This window comes from Anabrus simplex, chromosome 2 (genome assembly GCF_040414725.1).
Source record: "Anabrus simplex isolate iqAnaSimp1 chromosome 2, ASM4041472v1, whole genome shotgun sequence".
Taxonomy (NCBI): domain Eukaryota; kingdom Metazoa; phylum Arthropoda; class Insecta; order Orthoptera; family Tettigoniidae; genus Anabrus; species Anabrus simplex.
This window is the reverse complement of record NC_090266.1, coordinates 991,955,984-991,975,078: the sequence shown is the minus strand read 5'-3', so window position 1 is coordinate 991,975,078 and position 19,095 is coordinate 991,955,984. Positions and strand designations below refer to the sequence as shown.

The 19,095-nt window shown below is 43.1% G+C and overlaps 1 protein-coding gene across 1 annotated transcript in view; it reads left to right on the top strand.

Moving 5' to 3' along the window:
* Nucleotides 1-19,095, top strand: part of RhoGAP19D (Rho GTPase activating protein at 19D) — a 528,281-nt gene that overhangs the window by 62,836 nt on the left and 446,350 nt on the right. Inside the window, exons 5-6 of the mRNA XM_068226072.1 lie at nt 12,048-14,070; nt 15,715-15,932. Of these exons, the coding sequence (XP_068082173.1) occupies nt 12,048-14,070; nt 15,715-15,932 (2,241 nt within the window). The remainder of the gene's footprint in view (nt 1-12,047; nt 14,071-15,714; nt 15,933-19,095) is intronic.

Here is a 19,095-nt window from a genome sequence, read left to right as displayed (position 1 = left end):
CTCGCTTTGAAACTCCCAAAATGGTGCTCTTCAGAAACCAATACATTAAAGTAAATAAATAGGCATTTGATTTCTCCTGTCCTTGGACCTGTAAATGATGGGTTCAATACTATAATAGCATCTCCCAGGGGAGTTAGCCGTGCGGTTAGGAGCGCGAAGCTGTGAGCTCGTATCCGGGAGATCGTGGGTTCGAATCCCACTGTCGGCAGCCCTGAAGATGGTTTTCTGTGGTTTCCCATTTTCACACCAGGCAAATGCTGGGGCTGTACCTTAATTAAGGCCACGGCTGCTTTCTTCCCATTCCTAGGCCTTTCCTGTCCCATCGTCGCCATAAGACCTATCTGTGTCGGTGCAACGTTAAGCAAAAAAAAAAAAAAAAAAAAAAATTACTATCTCCTCCATACTTCACTGTTGACACCACACATGATTGCATGATCGCAGGTAAAGTTCTTCAGGCATATGCCAAACCCAAACGCTTCCATCAGATTGCCACAGGGTGTAGCATTATTCATCACTCCAAATCACTGGTTTTCAGTGATCCACTATCCAGTGGCATCTCTCTTTACACCACCTGAAGTGTCGCTTAGCAATGACTACAGAAATATTTAGCTTATGAGCAGCAGGTCGACAGTTTTACCCCATTCTTTTTAACTCCCGACACTAGTGATGTAAGGAAGGCACTGGCACCGTGCTTTGACACCGGTGCCAGAGACGGCACGGTAGGCACGGTGCCACGATTTAAAATGAACCAGTGCCAGTGGCACTGCCATAAAAATAAGTCTGAAACGTTTACAAGAATGAAACGGTTTGTGACGTGAATATTGACCTTATTTATACTGTTAATAAGGACAAGAACACAGCTCGATCATTCCACTTTTCCATGAGTAAATCGAACAGTATAGCGGACACTGGTGGCTGGCAATGTTGCCGAACTAAGCACTATTGTGTGTGCCTGTGTGACTGCCTCCTGCCAACGGCACGGCACATACAGGCCAGTGCTTCTCAGATCCGTGCCGGTGTCGATGACAGTGCCAGTGCCAGGACAGATCGCTTCTACAGTAGGTACCTACTGGTCACCCCGTCCTATCAAGTGCTGCCAGACCGTACCACATTATGCTTTATTCTCTTTCGTTATATTATGGATTGTCTTGAATTCCGTGTCAATGGCAGACAGACGAAAATCTAGCCCTCTGTGGAGCTATATCACTCCAGATGATAAAAACCAGTACATAGCAGTGTGAGATGATTGTAAATCTTGTATATCGTTCAGATCAATGATAACATGTTCAAAACGGCATATGCTTCATCGTACCTGGAAGACCCCTTAATAGCTAGGCAGGCAGATCCGTTAAAATGCTGGTTGGGAAGAAAGCTTCAGTATCCCTACCTTATTTAGCTGTCCGGAAGTTGTGTGTTGTAGCAACATCCGCGCCTGCCGAAGGTGTGTTTTCGAAAGCTGGTCAAATTTTCACTAACAGACTGTCAGCGAATGAATAGAAAAAATTACTGTTCTTGAATGTGAATGGAAAATTTATTTGAGGGTTATTTTGTAGTATTTTGCATCTAAATTTTGACCAACAGACGAAACAGGCTGCCAGCGAATAAAGTGAAAAAATACTGTTCTTGAATGTAAATGGAAAACTTATTTGAGGGTTATATTGTAGTATTTTGCATGTAAATATTAATATAAATTTCGGTATATCTACGTGTAGTTCCTTTTTTGTCAAAACATGAAACATAAACGTTTTTACAAGAGTCCAATGAGTAAGTAGTCATCGTGGCACTATCAGTGCCACGGCACCGGTGTTTTGGCACGGTGACACGCTTGGCACTGGCACTGTGCACACCAGTGTCAGCAGAGGCACTGGAATTTGCATCACTACCCGACACAGTTATTGTGCTGGCTGGACTGTTGGTAGCACACTGGATCTCATAAACGATTCCTTCCACTGATATCCTGCGATATATTTTTTTTCTCAACCACCATCCGCAATGCTCGACAGTCCCTGTCCGTCATTAAATGAGTGTCTGCCTAGTTTCGGTTTAGCTGTGGTTGTTCCTTCATCTTAACACATCAGTGACATCACCAACAGTCGACTTCAGCAGTTTCAGAAGCGTTGAAATATACCTGAGGGATTTGTTACTCGAAAGACATCAAATGACTAGTCCACGTTTGAAGTCACTGAGCTCTCCTGACGGACCCATTCTGGTGTTACTGTTTCTGTACTGACAACACAATACTTGCAGACTCCTTTTATACCAACAGGTCCACCTATCGCGATATCTAGGTTTCAGTTCCACATTATGTAGGGATATCCAGAAACTGTGTGTCTCTATCTCTCTCTCTCCCTCTCTGCTTGCCTTTGTGACAAGGAGGGTTCAAACCTCACAGTTGCTAGCAGTGAAGATGGTTTTCTGTGGTTTCCCATTTTCTCACCAGGCAGATGCCAGTGATATAACTTAATTTAAACATGGGCACTTCCTTCCCAGTCCTAGACCTGTTTCACTCCATTGTCACTAAAAATCTGTATGCAAGTCTATATATGTCTTGAAAAATCAGCATTTGTTAGTGCAACATTAAACAGGTAGCAAAAAAAGAAAAAAGAAAGTTTTGTTATTCACAAAACAAAAGGTTATTTATGCAGCAACTCCCATTCCAGTGAACTTACCATTGTAGGTACACACAAATGTCTGTCTTATCAGACCACATTTTAAATAAAGGAAGGAAGTTACACTTATCAGGCAGATGTCATCAGAAAAGACAAACTATTGGTGGAGGAACTGGAATCTATTATATCAAAGTAGGAAATTCATAAACAGAGCAGGTTAGATGGTAGAGCAGTGGTGTCTTTAGCCTAAGTTGGCAGGTTTGATCCCTGCTCAGTCCAGTGGTATCTGAAAGTGATAAGATATGCCAATCTGGTGTCTACAGATTTACTAGCATGTGAAAGAAATCTGATGGAACAAAATAGATGGCAACTTGGCATTACAAAAATTGCAAAAGTAGATATTGGTATGTAAAATAATGTAATGAGATGGCAGGGTAGTAGATAAGTAATTATTCGACTGGTATCTTCTACGATATGATTTATTAATTCTAATAACAGCCATTTGCACAAGTGCGCAGTACCCTCGTTAGCGCTCTCTCTTATTCTCTCTGTTCAGTATGCCTAGCACTACAGTCTAATACAGGCTAAACAGTACGACACACAGTTCACGTACACATGCACTTGTACTTGATCATTTCTACCCTGGGGAAGTTCATGGTACACTGTGTTCCAAAAGTGGTTGCACACTACTGTTTGTGCATGCATAAACATAGTCCTACATTCACAGACAGGAAGGTCTCCATTCTTCAAGGTCCCACACCACTCCTCTGCTGCGTTCTCCCTCGCCACTAAGCTGGACTACTCGCACCTGCCATCAGTATCGCTTCAACAGCACTCGGTGCTCCACAATGCTGCCACTTACAGGACTGGACCATATCGCTCTCAGTCTGAGCTCAAACAGAACTGACTCGCGTCAAACTGCTGTCTTTATATAGGAAGACCAAATGTTCCCGAATGGCCTGGGATCTGAATACTTCCAGAGGCATTGCGTCATAGAAAACTTTACATTAATCGCCTCGTAGTTTCCACTCGTTCTCGCGCTGCTGCTATGAGAGGATGGAGAAAGGGCTGGCCTTGCACTAAACATGTCCACAAGTGTTGCAGTTTAAGAGGAAGTGGGCAGGCCATAAGGGAGACTTCACAAGCCTGCCTAAAGTTACCAATTTATATGGTGCACGCTGTAACCATTACACTGCCCCTCCTTAAGGCTGCTCATCACGAGCTGCTCCACAATTACATGTAATAAATATCATTTTTGGTCCGTATTGATGATATTAGATTGAAATAATAACATTAAGTTATTTATTAGACCACCTAATCAATACAAAATCGTCTTGGATGATTTACATCAATTTGTTAGCTAATAGCTAACTAAATAACTTAATGTTATTATTTCAATCTGCTCCACAATATCGTGCCAGGTGATCCAGGTGAACAACAAGCATCTTCCCTTGTGGGGGGGGGGGTTTAGAGATGTCGTTAATCCTCGTGACGATCGTATATGGGCGTTTACATTGTGACTGAAGCTCCGGTGACTTTTCCTTTGGGGCCAATGTCCTTCGATCTTAGGCCCCTTAAAACAACAATCATCAGACTTTTCCTTTTGTCCTCACCAGGCGATACAGCCACATTCAGTGACCCTCCTAGAAATCTGCAGAGTTCGCCAGCATGTCGTAGCAGGCTTTCATCAGTTCCCTTGCTACCCTCAGGTGATATCAGGCATAATCGTGGATATTGTTGAGCCAATCCACCAACTCCCACACAGTCCATTGCTGGCTTCTCCTGGTCTGGTGGCGACTCAAACATTACAGCGCATGGCAGGCGAATCTCCCTTTCGAAGACAATGTTGGCAGGTGTCATACCCGTCATCTCGTAAGGCCATGAAGAAGGAAACCCTCTCATCCCAGTCCCTTTGGTGTACCGACATCACCTTACTGAGATGCTCCTTGACTGTTTTCACAAAACTCTCCACCATGCCATCAGACTGTGTTTGGAGAGGCGTCATATGGGTCTTCCATGCTCTGAAGCACTGCAGAACCTCTTGCATCACCCTCGGCTCGAAGTTGCTGCTTTGTTGATGGTTTTGAATTTCATGTTTTTGGTCCGTATTGAACTGAGAATAATATATAAGTAATAATAATAACAACGTAAACGTTTCCACCTTTTCAATACTACAATATATTCACAAAATTACAAATTACACGGTACTAGTTTCGACCCATCTAGGGGTCATCATCAGCCGTATTGGAGCAAAGATCATTAGTGGCGAAATCCTAAGAAAATGTTATTTTAAAGAATAACAAGTGAAATGAGATGTTATGGTAATAGTTAATAATACATTTTCTTAGGATTTCGCCACTAATGATCTTTGCTCCAATACGGCTGATGATGACCCCTAGATGGGTCGAAACTAGTACCGTGTAATTTGTAATTTTGTGAATATATTGTAGTTGCTGCTTTGGTCGCTGTGCAGTTCCCTCGGTACACTGAAGTGGCAGGAGTACTTCCTGACCAAGCCGTCGGCCACTGTCGATGCCTCTTGGTTAGAGATGGTGTAGACCTTTGGTCACTTTGTGAAGTAGTCGATGGCCAGGAGTAGGTAATTGTTCCCAGTGTCTGATTTGGGGAATGGTCCAGCGACATCATTGACGATCCTTTCGAAATGTGCTCCAATGTTGTACTGCATCATCTGGCCGCTACTCATGGTACTTGGGCCTCAGCTTGCTGCACAGTTGTCGCACAACTAGCACATCCTCTCAAAGTCTGTCCTCGGGTGCACCCATTAGTAACGCCGTCGAGCACCGTTTAGCGTCTTAATCTCTCCCAATTGGTTGGCAGCGGTGCCTGCATGCAACTCTGTCAGCGCTTCTTTTCTCATGTTCCTGCGAATTACCTGCCAGGCAATCTGCTTTTTTCTGTCGGTAGACCCCCACACATGGGTAAGCACCCAGTCACTAACTTTGAGAGATGACCACTGGCCCCAGTACACCTTGTAGGTTGGACTGCGTTCAGTGATGTTCTTCCATTCTGGCTGCTGCCCCGACTCGACCTCGTGCAGGATCTGCCCGATATCACTCTTAACCTGCTCCCTCCTCAGGGCACCTTGAGCCCATCCTTCAGCGGTGGTAGCATTCACAGCCAAGATGTCCATGATGCCTGTCTGACTCTCCACTTTCTGGCAGTATGCAGTTTTCAGTGCATGGTCTTCTGGACAGAGCATTGGTGATGCAGTGCTTCCTTCCTTATTGGTGCTCAGCAGTGAAGTTTCATTCCTCAAGGCGTTATAACCCAGCGAGCTGTGTGTCCTTCCAGGTGTCTGAAGCTTAGGAGCCAGGTCAGTGCAGAGTGGTCAGTGCGCAGATGGAACAGCATTTTCCAGGATTTAACTTCAGATGATCCCTGTGGAGTCTCCAGAACACACACTTCAGGTTCTCAATGTGCTCCCTAAATGTGCATCCCACCATTATGATGTCGAGATATGAGGCAGGCTTTGTGAGGTTAGTACCCTCAGTACAGACTCCATCAGTCGCTCGAAGGTCGCCAGCGGATTGCAGACGCCAAAGGGCATCATGGTAAACTGGTACGACCGGTGGCCGGTTGAGAATGCAGTCATTCATTTGCCCTCCAGATGGAGTGCCTCTTGCCAGTACCCAGACTTCAGGTCCAAAGTTAAAAACCAGTGGGCTCCGGACAACGTGTCTAGGGTGTCACCTATCCAAGATAACGGGAAAGAGTCCTTCTTTCTGACATTGTTCAACTTGTAGTAATAGACACATAAGTGGAGGTCACCGTTCTTTCTCTTCACCAGAACAATTGGCTATGACCACGGGCTGTTTGACTCCTCGATGCCTCCTTGCTGCTTCGTCAGCAGATTTCTGCCCTCTTTGCCAGGGGTACCCTGTGGGGTGGCTACCGGATAGGTACGGCGGCGCTGGTGTTAATACGATAGTACACCCTGTCTGTACTTCCATAGTCTCCTCTGGTAGCAGTGAAGATGTCCCAGAACTCGTGGATTAGTTCCTTAAGCTCCGTGAGCTGTCCCACTTCCAGGTGCCTCCAGGCATTGGATATGATCTTCCAGAGTTTATCCGATCGTTTTCCTGCTTCCGGGATCTGTGCGTCTACGTCATCTGCTGGTACGACTCACGTGACTGGTTCACACTTTCCAAGCATGGTCCCGCTGGGTATCCTGTGCTCCTGCGACGTCTAATTCAGCATTTGTACCGTTGCGCAGCTTCGTGCCTGATAGAGCGTCCTGGTCAGGTAGAGTCATTTATTGGCAGTCGTCGATCCGGGTTCCACAACCCTGCTGTCACCTTGCGCGAGTGTCTCTAGCCATGCTGTCTCCATCATCTTGCTGTTTGCGGGTATCACTTTGTCCCTGGCCAGCGTTAGTCGCGCTACTTGGGGTCGCATCCTTGGGCGTTGGAGCATTATTTCCTTTCTGCTGAGCATCAATACAAGTCGTCCCTCATCAACAGTTGCTTTGTATGCCCATAGTATGTCCAGGTCCAGAATCCATACTGGCAGTAACGAAGGCCCAGACTCGTAGGCGTCGTCGTCCCAGCGTCAGTTGAAGTAACATCACCTTCAGGGCAAGAATGGTGTCTCCTGAAGCTGTTCACAGCACGTTGGGTCAGTTGGATTTCCTCTCCGGCTGTCCCTCAGCAATGTCAGGCCTGGCAATAGTTAATGTGACCCCAGTGTCTATAGTGACCCAACACAGCCTGTCTCTGAGCTACCCGTTGGTGATCAAGTTGTCGTCGCTCTGCTCTGTAACCACATTTAACATGAAACAAGGGGACTGTAGTGACTGTGCCGATGAGTCCCTCTCCTTGTCGGCCCTTATCTGTTCCTCTTATCATAGGTCGCACCTCGCACAGCAGTTCAACTTCAGGTGGCCATGCTTGCCACAGTTCTAGCAGGTGATCTCGTGGGAGCATTGGCGTCTAGGTGGTGGCGTGCATTGCTGCTGTTCCCTTCACTGCTTCCATACTCGGGCATGTCATCGGGGCTCTCCTGAGGTTATGTTCTTCGCTGAGAATCATCCTTTGACAAACTTCAGCATCGCAGAGCAATTGATGAACGTATAGGCTGCCTCCTGCTGAATGTAGCCCTGAGGCAGCCCATTCAGAGCCTTGTGGGCTAGCTGCTCCACATCTTGAATGAATACGTGCAGCATATTGATAGTGTGCTGGATCCTCTTTCTCAGCTGGACTCTGTATGCGGCTGCCAGCTGGTGGTCACTGTATCACCTGTCAAGCGCTCCCACAATCTTCTCGTAGGTGGCACCAAGCTGGAAGCTATGCATCACTTTCTCAGCTTGTCTGTGAAGTTCGGCAAATAGGTGTATGGACCTCTCCTCTGATGTCAAACCATTATGCCCGCAGATGGTTTCGAATTGGGTCCAGTGGGTCCGGAAGGTCCTGCAGGAAGTGGTCCCGTCATACCGCAGAGGCTTTACCTTCGCGGTGTTGGAGCTGCCTTTGCTGCTGTTGGACACCCCATGGCCGACAGTCTCGTTCACTGAGCACTCACTTTCTCGTTCAGGTCTCGAAACCTGAGGTATTTCTTTAAACTGTTTCTCTACCAGTTTGTGAACTTCCAGCATAATGTCGCTCTTCAATTTTATTTAACTTAGACTGTCCGTCTTTCGCTTCACGAAGTTCAGATTTCAGTTCACACGCAAGTTCATTTCTAAATGGGCCCTGATTGGAATTGATTTCGCTTTTGAGTTTCGTAAACTTACTGAGATGAGCCTCTGGAAATGTTCAACATCCATTTTACTATTCACTAGAAATTATTAGCTACGGAACTACTGCTACCAGTCGATCCCAATTCTGACACCAATTGTAACTAGTTATCGGAGTAGTAGATAAATATTCGACTGGTAGCTTTTACACTAAGATTTATTAATTCTAATAACAACCACTTGCACAAGTACACAGTACACTCATTAGCACTCTGTTATTCTCTTTTCAGACGCACCACTTATGGACCTGTCTAGTGCAAGGCCAGGACTACAGTCAAATACTTACAGGCTAAACAGTACGTTGCACGGTTTACGTACACACACACACACACTTGTACTCAATCACTTCTACCCTGGGAAGTTCACGGTATACTGCATTCCAAAAATGGCCGCACGCTACACAATTTGTGCACGCATAAGCACAGTCGTACATTCACACACAGGAAAGTCTTCGTTCTTTAAGGTCCCATGTTGCTCCTCTGCTGCGTTCTCCCTCGCTGCTAAGCTGGGCTACTCGCTTCTGCCGTCAGTATCACTCCATTAGCACTCGGTGCTCCACAGTGCTTTCACTCACAGGACTGGACCGTATTGCTCTCAGGCCGAGTTCAAACAGAACTGACTCGCGTCTGACTGATGTCTTTATATTGGAAGACCAAACGTTCCAGAATGGTCCGGTATCTGGAGACTGTTATAAATTTTCCAGCTAACTCATTCCTGGTTGCCAGCGTTTCGCCCTCGTGTGCTAGGTTCCCTATGGGAATTAACATCTATATCATCTGATAGCCAAGCAGGCATCAGTTTTTGGTAGACAGTCTCTCATAGTGCATTGGCAATGCCGGTGGCTCCAAGAAGCCTACACAGTGGCCTCCACGGTATGCACTAGCCAGCGTCTTGGTAGGTGTGCTAGGTACCAACTGATGAGCTCAACCTAGCACACGAGGGCAAAACGCTGGCAACCAGGAATGAGTTAGCTGGAAAATTTATAATGTCCAATAACGGACCATTTATATTGGTATTATAAATTTACTAATTCAGGACAAATATTCAGATTCCCTATGGGAATCAACATCTATATCATCCGGAGACTTCCAGAGACCTTGCTTCATAGAAAACTCTAGATTAATCACTTCATAATTTCCACTCGGTCACGCGCTGCCATTATGAGGGGATAGAGAAGAGGCTGGCCTTGCGCTAAACGTGTCCACAAGTGATGCAGTTGAAGAAAGGGGAGGGCCATAAGGATGACTTTACAAGACCACTCAGTCTCAAATTAGCATGGCGGATGCTATGGCCATTACAATAATACTGTTATTCAACAGCAAATAATTATATTGCATTTGAAAATAAAGTTTCAATGTATAGATAGTAAAATATAGTTCCTTAGCTTAATTTTCACACATACAAAAGAGCAAAGCATCTTTACACCCTGATTCTATTTCACTTACTGGGAAAATAAAAGGGGTACCAAAACTCGTTGGCAAAAATTTAGGAAGGGATTCCTCACATAGAGAGAAGAAAAATAAGTTTATGATAATAGGGGTCCAGAAACATATACGTAGGCCTACAAATTTATTCAAACTTTTGTACATTTACACTGTATGTCTGTAATGGCAGCTGAAACACTTCAAGCATGTATCAGAGGAAATGTTCAAAGCGACGACCTTCAGCTTGAATACAAGCCTCCGCTCGTCGTCGCATGTAGTTACACACACAATCAAAAGTGCCTGGTGTAGTGCGTACTGCCTGACAGGTTGTCACAATGCGCTTGCGTAAAGTTCCTTCATCAGGCACAGGAGTTGCATACACGAGAGACTTAGCATGTCACCACAGGTAAAAGTCCAGGGCGTTCTAGTCAGGAGAGCATGCTGGCCAAACAATCTGTCCTCCTATACCTATCCAGCGCTCAGGAAAATGGGTATTCAGGTACATACTGGCAGGCAGTCTGAAATGTGCGGGAGCACCATCATGCACGAAAAACATTTGTTGACGGGATGCAAGTGGCATGTCTTTCAACTAATCAGGCAATGCAGTTCGCACGAAATTCGTGTAGTTCTGTCCAGTAAGCCTATTTGGAGGAATGTAGAGTCCCAACAAGGAATCGCCAACAATGCCTGCCCAGATGTTAATGGTGAACCTCTGTTGATGAGAAGATTGGATGATTGCATGAGGTTTTGTATCACTCCACTTGTGTTGATTATGGAAATTCTTTATTCACACTCTTGTGAATGTCGCTTCATCTGTGAACAACACAGAAGCTGCGAAGTCAGGCGTTATGCCGCATTGTTGGAGGAACCTCTGGCAGAACGTTAATCTTACAGGATAATGTGCAGGAGACAAGGCTTGTACACCCTGCAGATGATACGGATTCAACAGGTTTTCTCATAGCAGTTTCCAGATTGTCATGTGCGGCCTATTCCTCTGTAAGCCTAACCTAGTGCTGATTCCAGGACTTAAATCCACAGTGTTGAGTGCATCTTCCTCCTCCTCAACGGTTGTACTGCTTGACCGTCCCCCGGTTCCTGGTGGACGTGCGTGGCGGCGATGGATTCCTTCAAATGTCTTTTCGTCCAGCAGTATGCGCCTTGAGAATCGTTCCTGATACAAGCGACATGCCTTCAGTACATTACCATCTGCCAAACCATACATGTAACGCATGCAAGCTCTGCATTCTTGTACATGAGCACTTCAGAGCGGCCTGCAAACCACAGTTACAATTACTGTTAACCACAAAAACAGACACCATGCACCAAATCACATACGGCTACAGCTACATAACTTAACTTCACTTCCTTACTTACGTAAGCAGACTGAAAACCACAATCACTAATCACAGATATCAGACATGTTACACAGACTGAAAACCACAGACGTGTTACCAGAAACGGCTAATCTGAAAGATGATCGGATATCCTGTGTGTTTTTTTTTTTTGCTAGGGGCTTTACGTCGCACCGACACAGATAGGTCTTATGGCAACGATGGGATAGGAAAGGCCTAGGAGTTGGAAGGAAGTGGCCGTGGCCTTAATTAAGGTACAGCCCCAGCATTTGCGTGGTGTGAAAATGGGAAACCACGGAAAACCATCTTCAGGGCTGCCGATAGTGGGATTCGAACCTACTATCTCCCGGATGCAAGCTCACAGCCGCGCCTCTACGAGCACGGCCAACTCGCCCGGTATCCTGTGTGTGAGCTAAGGTATTTTAAGACTTGCATCAGATTCGTTCACAACATGATTACTTATGCAACAGTTGTACCTGGTATCTCAATTTTTTTTTTTTTCTTCACCCAGAACATGTAAATTATTACTAACATTAATTTGTTTCTCGAAGTTTGAAAAAATCTGTAAGTATACGTTTCCGGACCCATGCTGTCATAACCCTTTTTTCTTCTCTCGATGCGAGAAATTCATTCCTAAATTTTTGCCGTTGAGTTTTCGTACACCTGTATACATCCGAAGTGCTATTCTTTATAATAGTCTTCTATTATTTTTAGATCATTGTTCATGTCCATTCGTCTTACAACAGCTCACTTGATTTCCTTCTTTCCGCGGAGAAATGGATAGAGTTTTGAACTTTTTTTTTTTTTTTCAGCAGGAGATTCTGATAAATGTTAGATGTTTCTACATATTGAATGTGTGGATTTGCTTGTTGCCAAAATTAGATGTTCATCTTCACCTTTTATTTTACAGTATTTTGGAGAGACTGCTCACAATCCTGAGACAAATCAGCGGCCTTCAAGAGTGAAGTCACCCGAGGTGACAGAGTGCCGTTTCGCTGCAGGTAGTATGTTGCAACAGGGATCGCATCACCATCATCACAGGCGTCATAGTTCTTCTCAACAGCGGTCTCTCCAACCTTCAACAGAGAATAGTCCTGAAGTGTGGAGCTCTCCATCACCACCAGAGGGCCTTGTCATTGGCAGTGAAAATCGTGGAACATCTGCATGCCACATTGGACTGGATCCTACATGGTACAGGAGCCGTTATAATAAAGCAGCTCCTGGCCGACGGAGTAGTGAGGGTGTTACCCTTACTAGAAGGGAAGCAGTTTATGGATATGTTCCTGTGACAATTTCTGACCTTCAAACTGCGAGAAGCAATCATTACAGTGCACCAGTTAGTGATCGCCGCTTCAGTTCTGGTAATACTTTGAGGATCCCTGGGTCTAGTGTCAGTTCTGTGTTCAAACCTCTCCAAATTTTGGATGAACGGAGACTTGTCTCCAGTGATGTAGCAGAGAGTAGTGGAAGTGCCTCTTTATATTCTACAGTGAAATCGGATAATAGTCGCAGCTTATTGCCTTTGCAACGCCAGCAGTTTGTAGTAACACCAACTCCTTCTAGTGATAGTATGGCAAGTTCACGATATGGAAGTTCTGAGAATGTTCATAGTAGCTCAAATAGTTTGCAAGGTTTGTGCTATCCTAGTTCTGCAGGTTGTAGACTAAGTCTTGATGGTGGCAGAAGAGAATCTTCAGTTTCTTTACCTAGTAGTTCAGTTCATGATAATTTTACATCTGATGGAAGTAAAGATAGTTTATTGTCGTGTGATTCAACTTCAACGTTAACTGGAGGTCAGGATGGTTGTAGTAGTGATGATTCTGTGATAATATCAAGAATCCGTAAAAGTTTTGAGCAGAAGGAAGAATTTCTAAAGAGACCAAATCAGCCAATTTCGTGGAATTTACCTGAAAATGAAAATAATGAGCACTTGCAACAAATTGTTCCTCAGAGCACAGCTTCTCAGGCTATTATTGCCAGGGAGTTCTATGCCAGACCGCAGAAATTTCAGCGTCCAGTATGGCCACCCCAAAGCCCATCTACTTCTCCTTCTCCTAGCTCATACAGGCAACAGTCACCATCCAGAACTTCTATTAGTGGAAAAAGTAACCATTCCGTTGCTGCCAACAATAGGCCAACACATCAGAATCTCCGACGTGTCAAGTCTGATATTGATTCAGAGAGAGATTCTGTGGCATCTAGAGGCAGTGATGCACGGTCAGCTGCAAGATTTGAACGAGCATCTTCAGAACCATGTGAGGATTACAGCAAATCTCGGGGGCAGTTCATATGTGGAGGGCCTGTTACAAATGTACCACCTCCAAGTATCTGTAAAGGTGTTTACAGTCAAGATAGTACAGCATCACAATTTAGACCAATTATGCCAGTGGCAGGTACCACTACTGGGACTAACCATAGACATACCAGTGGAAAAACAGCCTTTGTGACCACTCTTGCCAGAATTCATGAAAATATACCTGCATTAGATTCAGTAAATAACTTCACAAGTGTAAATTATCCTTCTTCCAAACTAAACGATGAATACGATGAGTTGTATAAGAACGGGGGAAATTCGTCCCTCCCACCATCCCTTCATTCTTCACCAATAGCTGATTCACAACAATTTTCATGCTCCTTATCTCCAACTGAAGAAAATAACGGCAATATCTCTCGCTATCCCCAACACCAAATGCTTCAGCTTGTATCCCGCCGTGCTCGTCAGTTTGAGACTGGTGTTCTCGAGGATGACCAATCTCCCAGTGACCGCACAAGCTTGTACCGTAGTGAACTCTGGTGGCTTTCTTCTAAGAAGAGTGTTCCAAATGTTGCTGTCCGAAAGAGGGAGTTTGAATCTCGTGCAGGAAGTTTGAGCGGTAGTACAGTGAGGGAAAGCAGGCGACCTAATAGAGAAAGTAGATCTCTTGAAAGTGCAGGTAAGTGCTTGATATATTCTCAGTTCGATTTTATATTACTGGCTGAAATTTTGTGGTGCTCTCTTTTGCACATGGGCAAAAGCATCTGAGGGTTGTTCAAATTAATTCATAACCTGCTTGTAAAAAAAGAGTTACACTGTACAGAGGATATTTTTCTTTCCTTTTGCCCATAAAGATATTGTGATTTTGCTTTGTTAATGAAATGGGAGGGCTTGTCATCTTAACTTTTGAGTGAATAGAATTTGTTATACCTGAATCTTACTTTTTGATCAGCATCGTGCATCTCAAATTAGTCATTCCACTGGTTACTGATATTGCAATTTAGGTAATATTTCTGATGAAATGAAAACATTAATGTCCTCTGTTACATTTAACTGTGCAGATAATTTAAACTGTAGAACTTTTCTCTTGTTATCTGTAATAGAAAAGGTGAACAAAAGTTATGAAAATTCTGTTGAATGCATAACAAAATATATTTAAGTATTACTGAATCCTTATTAGGAAGTAAGAAATTTCTAAAATTCACTCATCATTCTTACTTCTGATTCTTATGAGATCTGAATTTCTCGTACTGACTTATGAAATGGATAATTGTTGTCCAGGAAATGACCATGGCTGAACGTCTTACAAGTGTATACCGATTTACACATCCTGGTTCAGTCACGGGGTTGTCTTCCAGTTGTAGCCAGCCTAGCTGCTCATAGACAGGAGTTACCAGATACCTCATTACCACATGCCAATAACTCTGCTATGCAGCTTATGCTAATAAATGGAGGTTGAGTAAACATTTTCTAGTGGTCATGCTAGATCCTGAAGCATGGAAATATAATACTGTTAAAAACAATAAAAGGAACCATTATAAAACTCTGGTATTCTTTGGAGTGACACAGTAAATTCCAATCAGTTTGTAGTTTTGCTCTTTTCTTATTACCACCCTGCCCTGATACTTGACAGATTGGTTTGAAAGTAACAAACAGTCTAACATGTCCGTTCATTGATGGATTAAGAGTTCGGTGCTCAGCGAGTAAGATAATTAGAGAATTGTGGAAGTTCAGTTGCTTTTTCTGAAGCATGTATGTTCCTTGCCCAAACAGTAGTGTTGTGAGCTAAACTTTTGTTCATTTTTCTGTGATGAGTTTGGTTTTTGCTATCTACATTTCATTAAACTGCGTACATACTCAATATTTTCATTCTTTGTTGAGAGTAGATATCAAATGCTGCTCTCTTAAATAGCAATTGTTTACTGAAATGTAGAAAAGAGTAATGTATATTTCTTTTGATGATATGGGTTTTACTCATTGCTTTAGCATGATTTACAGTTGCTTTGAGTTTTTCGATGAGGTACCCTGTTGTGGCCTTCTATACAAAAGGTGAAAGAGCCAGTTAATAATCACTAGCTTGAATGTACAGAATTTTACTTTAATTTTACCTTTAACTACAAATCATTTGCATGTGAATAGTGCTATAGATGAAACATATGGAGGACAGGTGTGTTACTGTTGTAAGATGTCTGAAACTTATATTCCAACTTACTACATTAATATTTTGGTGTTGTCAATATTCAATCATGTTGATTTGATTAATAAGGAAAGAAAATTAGAAATCACTATTTGCCATCAACTGATTTGGCAATATTGTGCATAGTGATGCAGGGGAAGACTACACAGCCAAGCAGCAATCTCCCTGCAGTATCAGGCAACCAGATGATTCCAATAGGGGGCCGACAGCTGCACTGTGAGCCGCCCCATCACTTCCAGCAGTTCAGTACCGTAGCAGGTACAGCTAAGGTTTGGGGATTGAGGGGTGGCAGGAAGCTGGCCATGTGCACTTACCTGGCACAGGAATTGTCTGGCCTCCAGGAAGTAATTTCAAAAGAACTGACACACAGCATATAACTTCACTTGCATTACATGACTTAAATTGTAAAATTATATACTTTGTATTTTTGATCCTTGCAGAACATTCCATAATCTAAGTAACTAAGTAATTTTATAGTCCTTTGACAATTACTACTTGTTTTTTTTCCCCTTAAATTTTAGCTCTTTTTTCACATCAACATATCGAGACACATTTCCAAGGGAGCCAGACAGTTTGGATGTTGCCTTTAATGCAACTTGAATAAATATGAATCGTTGCTGATGAGTGGATATGTGTTGGGAACTTCCACCCCTTTTTACCTCGTGCCACAAAGCCTTACTGTGTGAGAACGTTGCTTCTGTTTTCACAACTTGGACACTGTGTCTTTCATGAACGTGCACACTCTATCATTCTTGAAGAGTTAACTTTTCATCTTCTGTCTTCCCTATATGGTGTGTTCAATGTTTTTTTGTTTTGTTTTAATGCATGTCAGTCAAATAAGTAACTCAATTTTTCTAAGTATGCATCTTTTCTCTGTTTTGCCTTCCTCATAAAGTTATTGACGATTGTTTTATCATGCTTAGAGTGAGATGAATGTTAAGTCAGTCTTGCTCAACTTTTCTCTTTTGTGTGTTAGTGATTGATAGGAATATTTCTTTCATTGAGGAAATACGCACTGCAGTAATTGACATATTATGGAGTTTGGATGCAAAGAGATAGAAAATATATATATTTTCAGAGAGCATGCTGCATAAGCTCAATGTGTATAAGTTGATTCCTATGCTTATCATAGTAAAGCTCTTCCCTATCCTCAACCCCAGTCTGCTTGTACAACTATTGATTTTATTATTAAATATGGAAGATAATGGAGTGAAGACTATCCAGTGGTTAACAATGTTGGTTTGAAAAAGATGCTTATTTGAAATTTTATATGGTACTAGTAATATACACGATTTTTCGTGTATAACAGTTTACAAGGAAGTGTCTTACAGTGTAAATCAATTTTGGTTACCTGCGTGGAATAATATTTGTCATATGGTACGGATGTCTGCTGCAGAGATGACGTTTCATAACCTAGAACAAACTTGTTCTTCCTCTCTGGACTGACTAAACTTGTGGAATAATTTTCTTAGGAAGTTCTTCAATGAAAAATCAACAGCATGTTCAGCGAGTCTTAAAATATAAGTCATTGGTTTTCTTTCTTTCTTTCTTTCTTTCTTTCTTTCTTGGAGAAAACTATGTTCCACTGGGAATTTGCAGGTTTAATGCTAACCAGGCACTTACTGATATGCATGACTGTCCGATACAAGGTGTAGTTTTACTTTTTCTACAGAAGAGGTAATGTGTACTGTATGTTATTGCAAGGGTTGATATTTTAATATTGGTGACTAATTTGTAATGATCACTACAAAAGAGATGCCTCCATGAAACTTATACTGTACAGTCCCTCAATGTAATAACCAGCGTTGTTTAGGACCCCTTGCCACCGATGTGAAATCCTTAGTAAACTTGTCACAATTCCTATTCTCTGGATGGTGCAAATGGAACGGTCCACTGCTCGAAGTATGTCTGGAACAGTTCGGAAGCGGATGCCACAAAGCAGTTCCTTCATCTTGGGAATCAAATCAAAATCCCAGGAGCTCTAGTCCGGGAGGTATTGGGGGATGACAGAGCACTCCCCAGTTCCATCTAGCGTATAACTCAGCTAATGGTCGCACCACATGTGCATGAGCACTGTCATGCAAAATGATGGGAGGATCCTGCAGAAAGTGTCGCTGTCCTTTCACAACGCTGGTTACAGGTAATTTTCCAAAATGAACAGTAATACTGTGCATTCATGGTCAGTCCTCCTAGTATGGTATGCGTCATAACGCCATCACAGTCGTACACTAGAATCCTCAACATCTTCACATTGCTGTGATTGTGGCAGACTGCTGATTTTTGTAGGGACCTGTAATGACTCCAATCATGCACTTGAAGTTTCATTTTTGGTTCATTCAATTGAGTGTAATGACATGACGTAGGAAAGCCTCACTATGGCACTCATAGTGCCCTAAGTGGGTTTGCACAACATTGTATTGTTACCATTCCTGCAATTCTGTCAACCACACCATTCCTCCTTCAGGCACATCATGGCTACTTGCCTTTAGACAGACAGCTCGCAGACGATGCTCTTCTACCCAGATTAGCACATGCACAGAGGGCTGAATGAGTCCATGTACTTTGAGGTAGGTTAGGTAAGGACCTAATGTGTGGTATAGGTGAGACATAGTGGGTTGTTTCCTGAGGTGTAGGCCTGTACAAAAGTGTTGCCACTATTGAAGTACCAGTCCTCATGTTTCTGTTTATTTGGACTAGAATATGTTAAATTGCTAAGGTATTAAAATTTATTTTCTATTAATTCTGTGAGAAGTTTCACAAAACACCAATGAGTTACAAGGATATGTTGTTTCAGAGGTTTGTGTGCAGGAAGCATTCCCACCCGTGCATTGCACAGGTCAGACAATTGCAGTAGCAAACTGTGAGAATGATCTGTGTTCACAAGTATTTACATATTTACATTAAATATTCTAGACACTTTGTAAAATAAAGTATTGATTAGGTGGACAACTCATCCTTCATACTTGTGTGCTCAAATTATCAATAAGGGCATAAAGCTGATAGATTATAATAATCTGTATTTCCTGATCTAGGGGTTGTCTTCCTCATCATCATCTTCATTTCCAGTTTCCAGCTTCCCGGGCGGGTTGTGAATCAGACCTTAATCGCTGCCGGTCTCTCCACCACTCTTCTCCTTTTTTAAGTACATCTTCTGGTTTTCCTCCCCTCTTCTCTATGCACTCCCACACTGAATCTGTCCACCTCTTTTGGGTTCTTCCTCATGGTCTCTTTCCTGTTATCTTCTCTGAAAAAGCTTTTTTTGGCACTCTCTGCTCCCATTCTCATTAGATGCCCATACCACTTAGCTGTGTTGTTTCTATCCTGTCTTGAAGTTTCAAGATTCCTGTCCTTTTCCTTATCTCTTTATTTCTAATTTTATACTTTTTGGTCTTGCCCTCAAAACCACTTACGAATTTCATCTCCACTGCCTGTATTCTACTCTCCTCTCATTCTGTTGTAGTCCACGATTCAGCTGCGTAGGTTAGTATGGGTTCATAATAGGTTGGT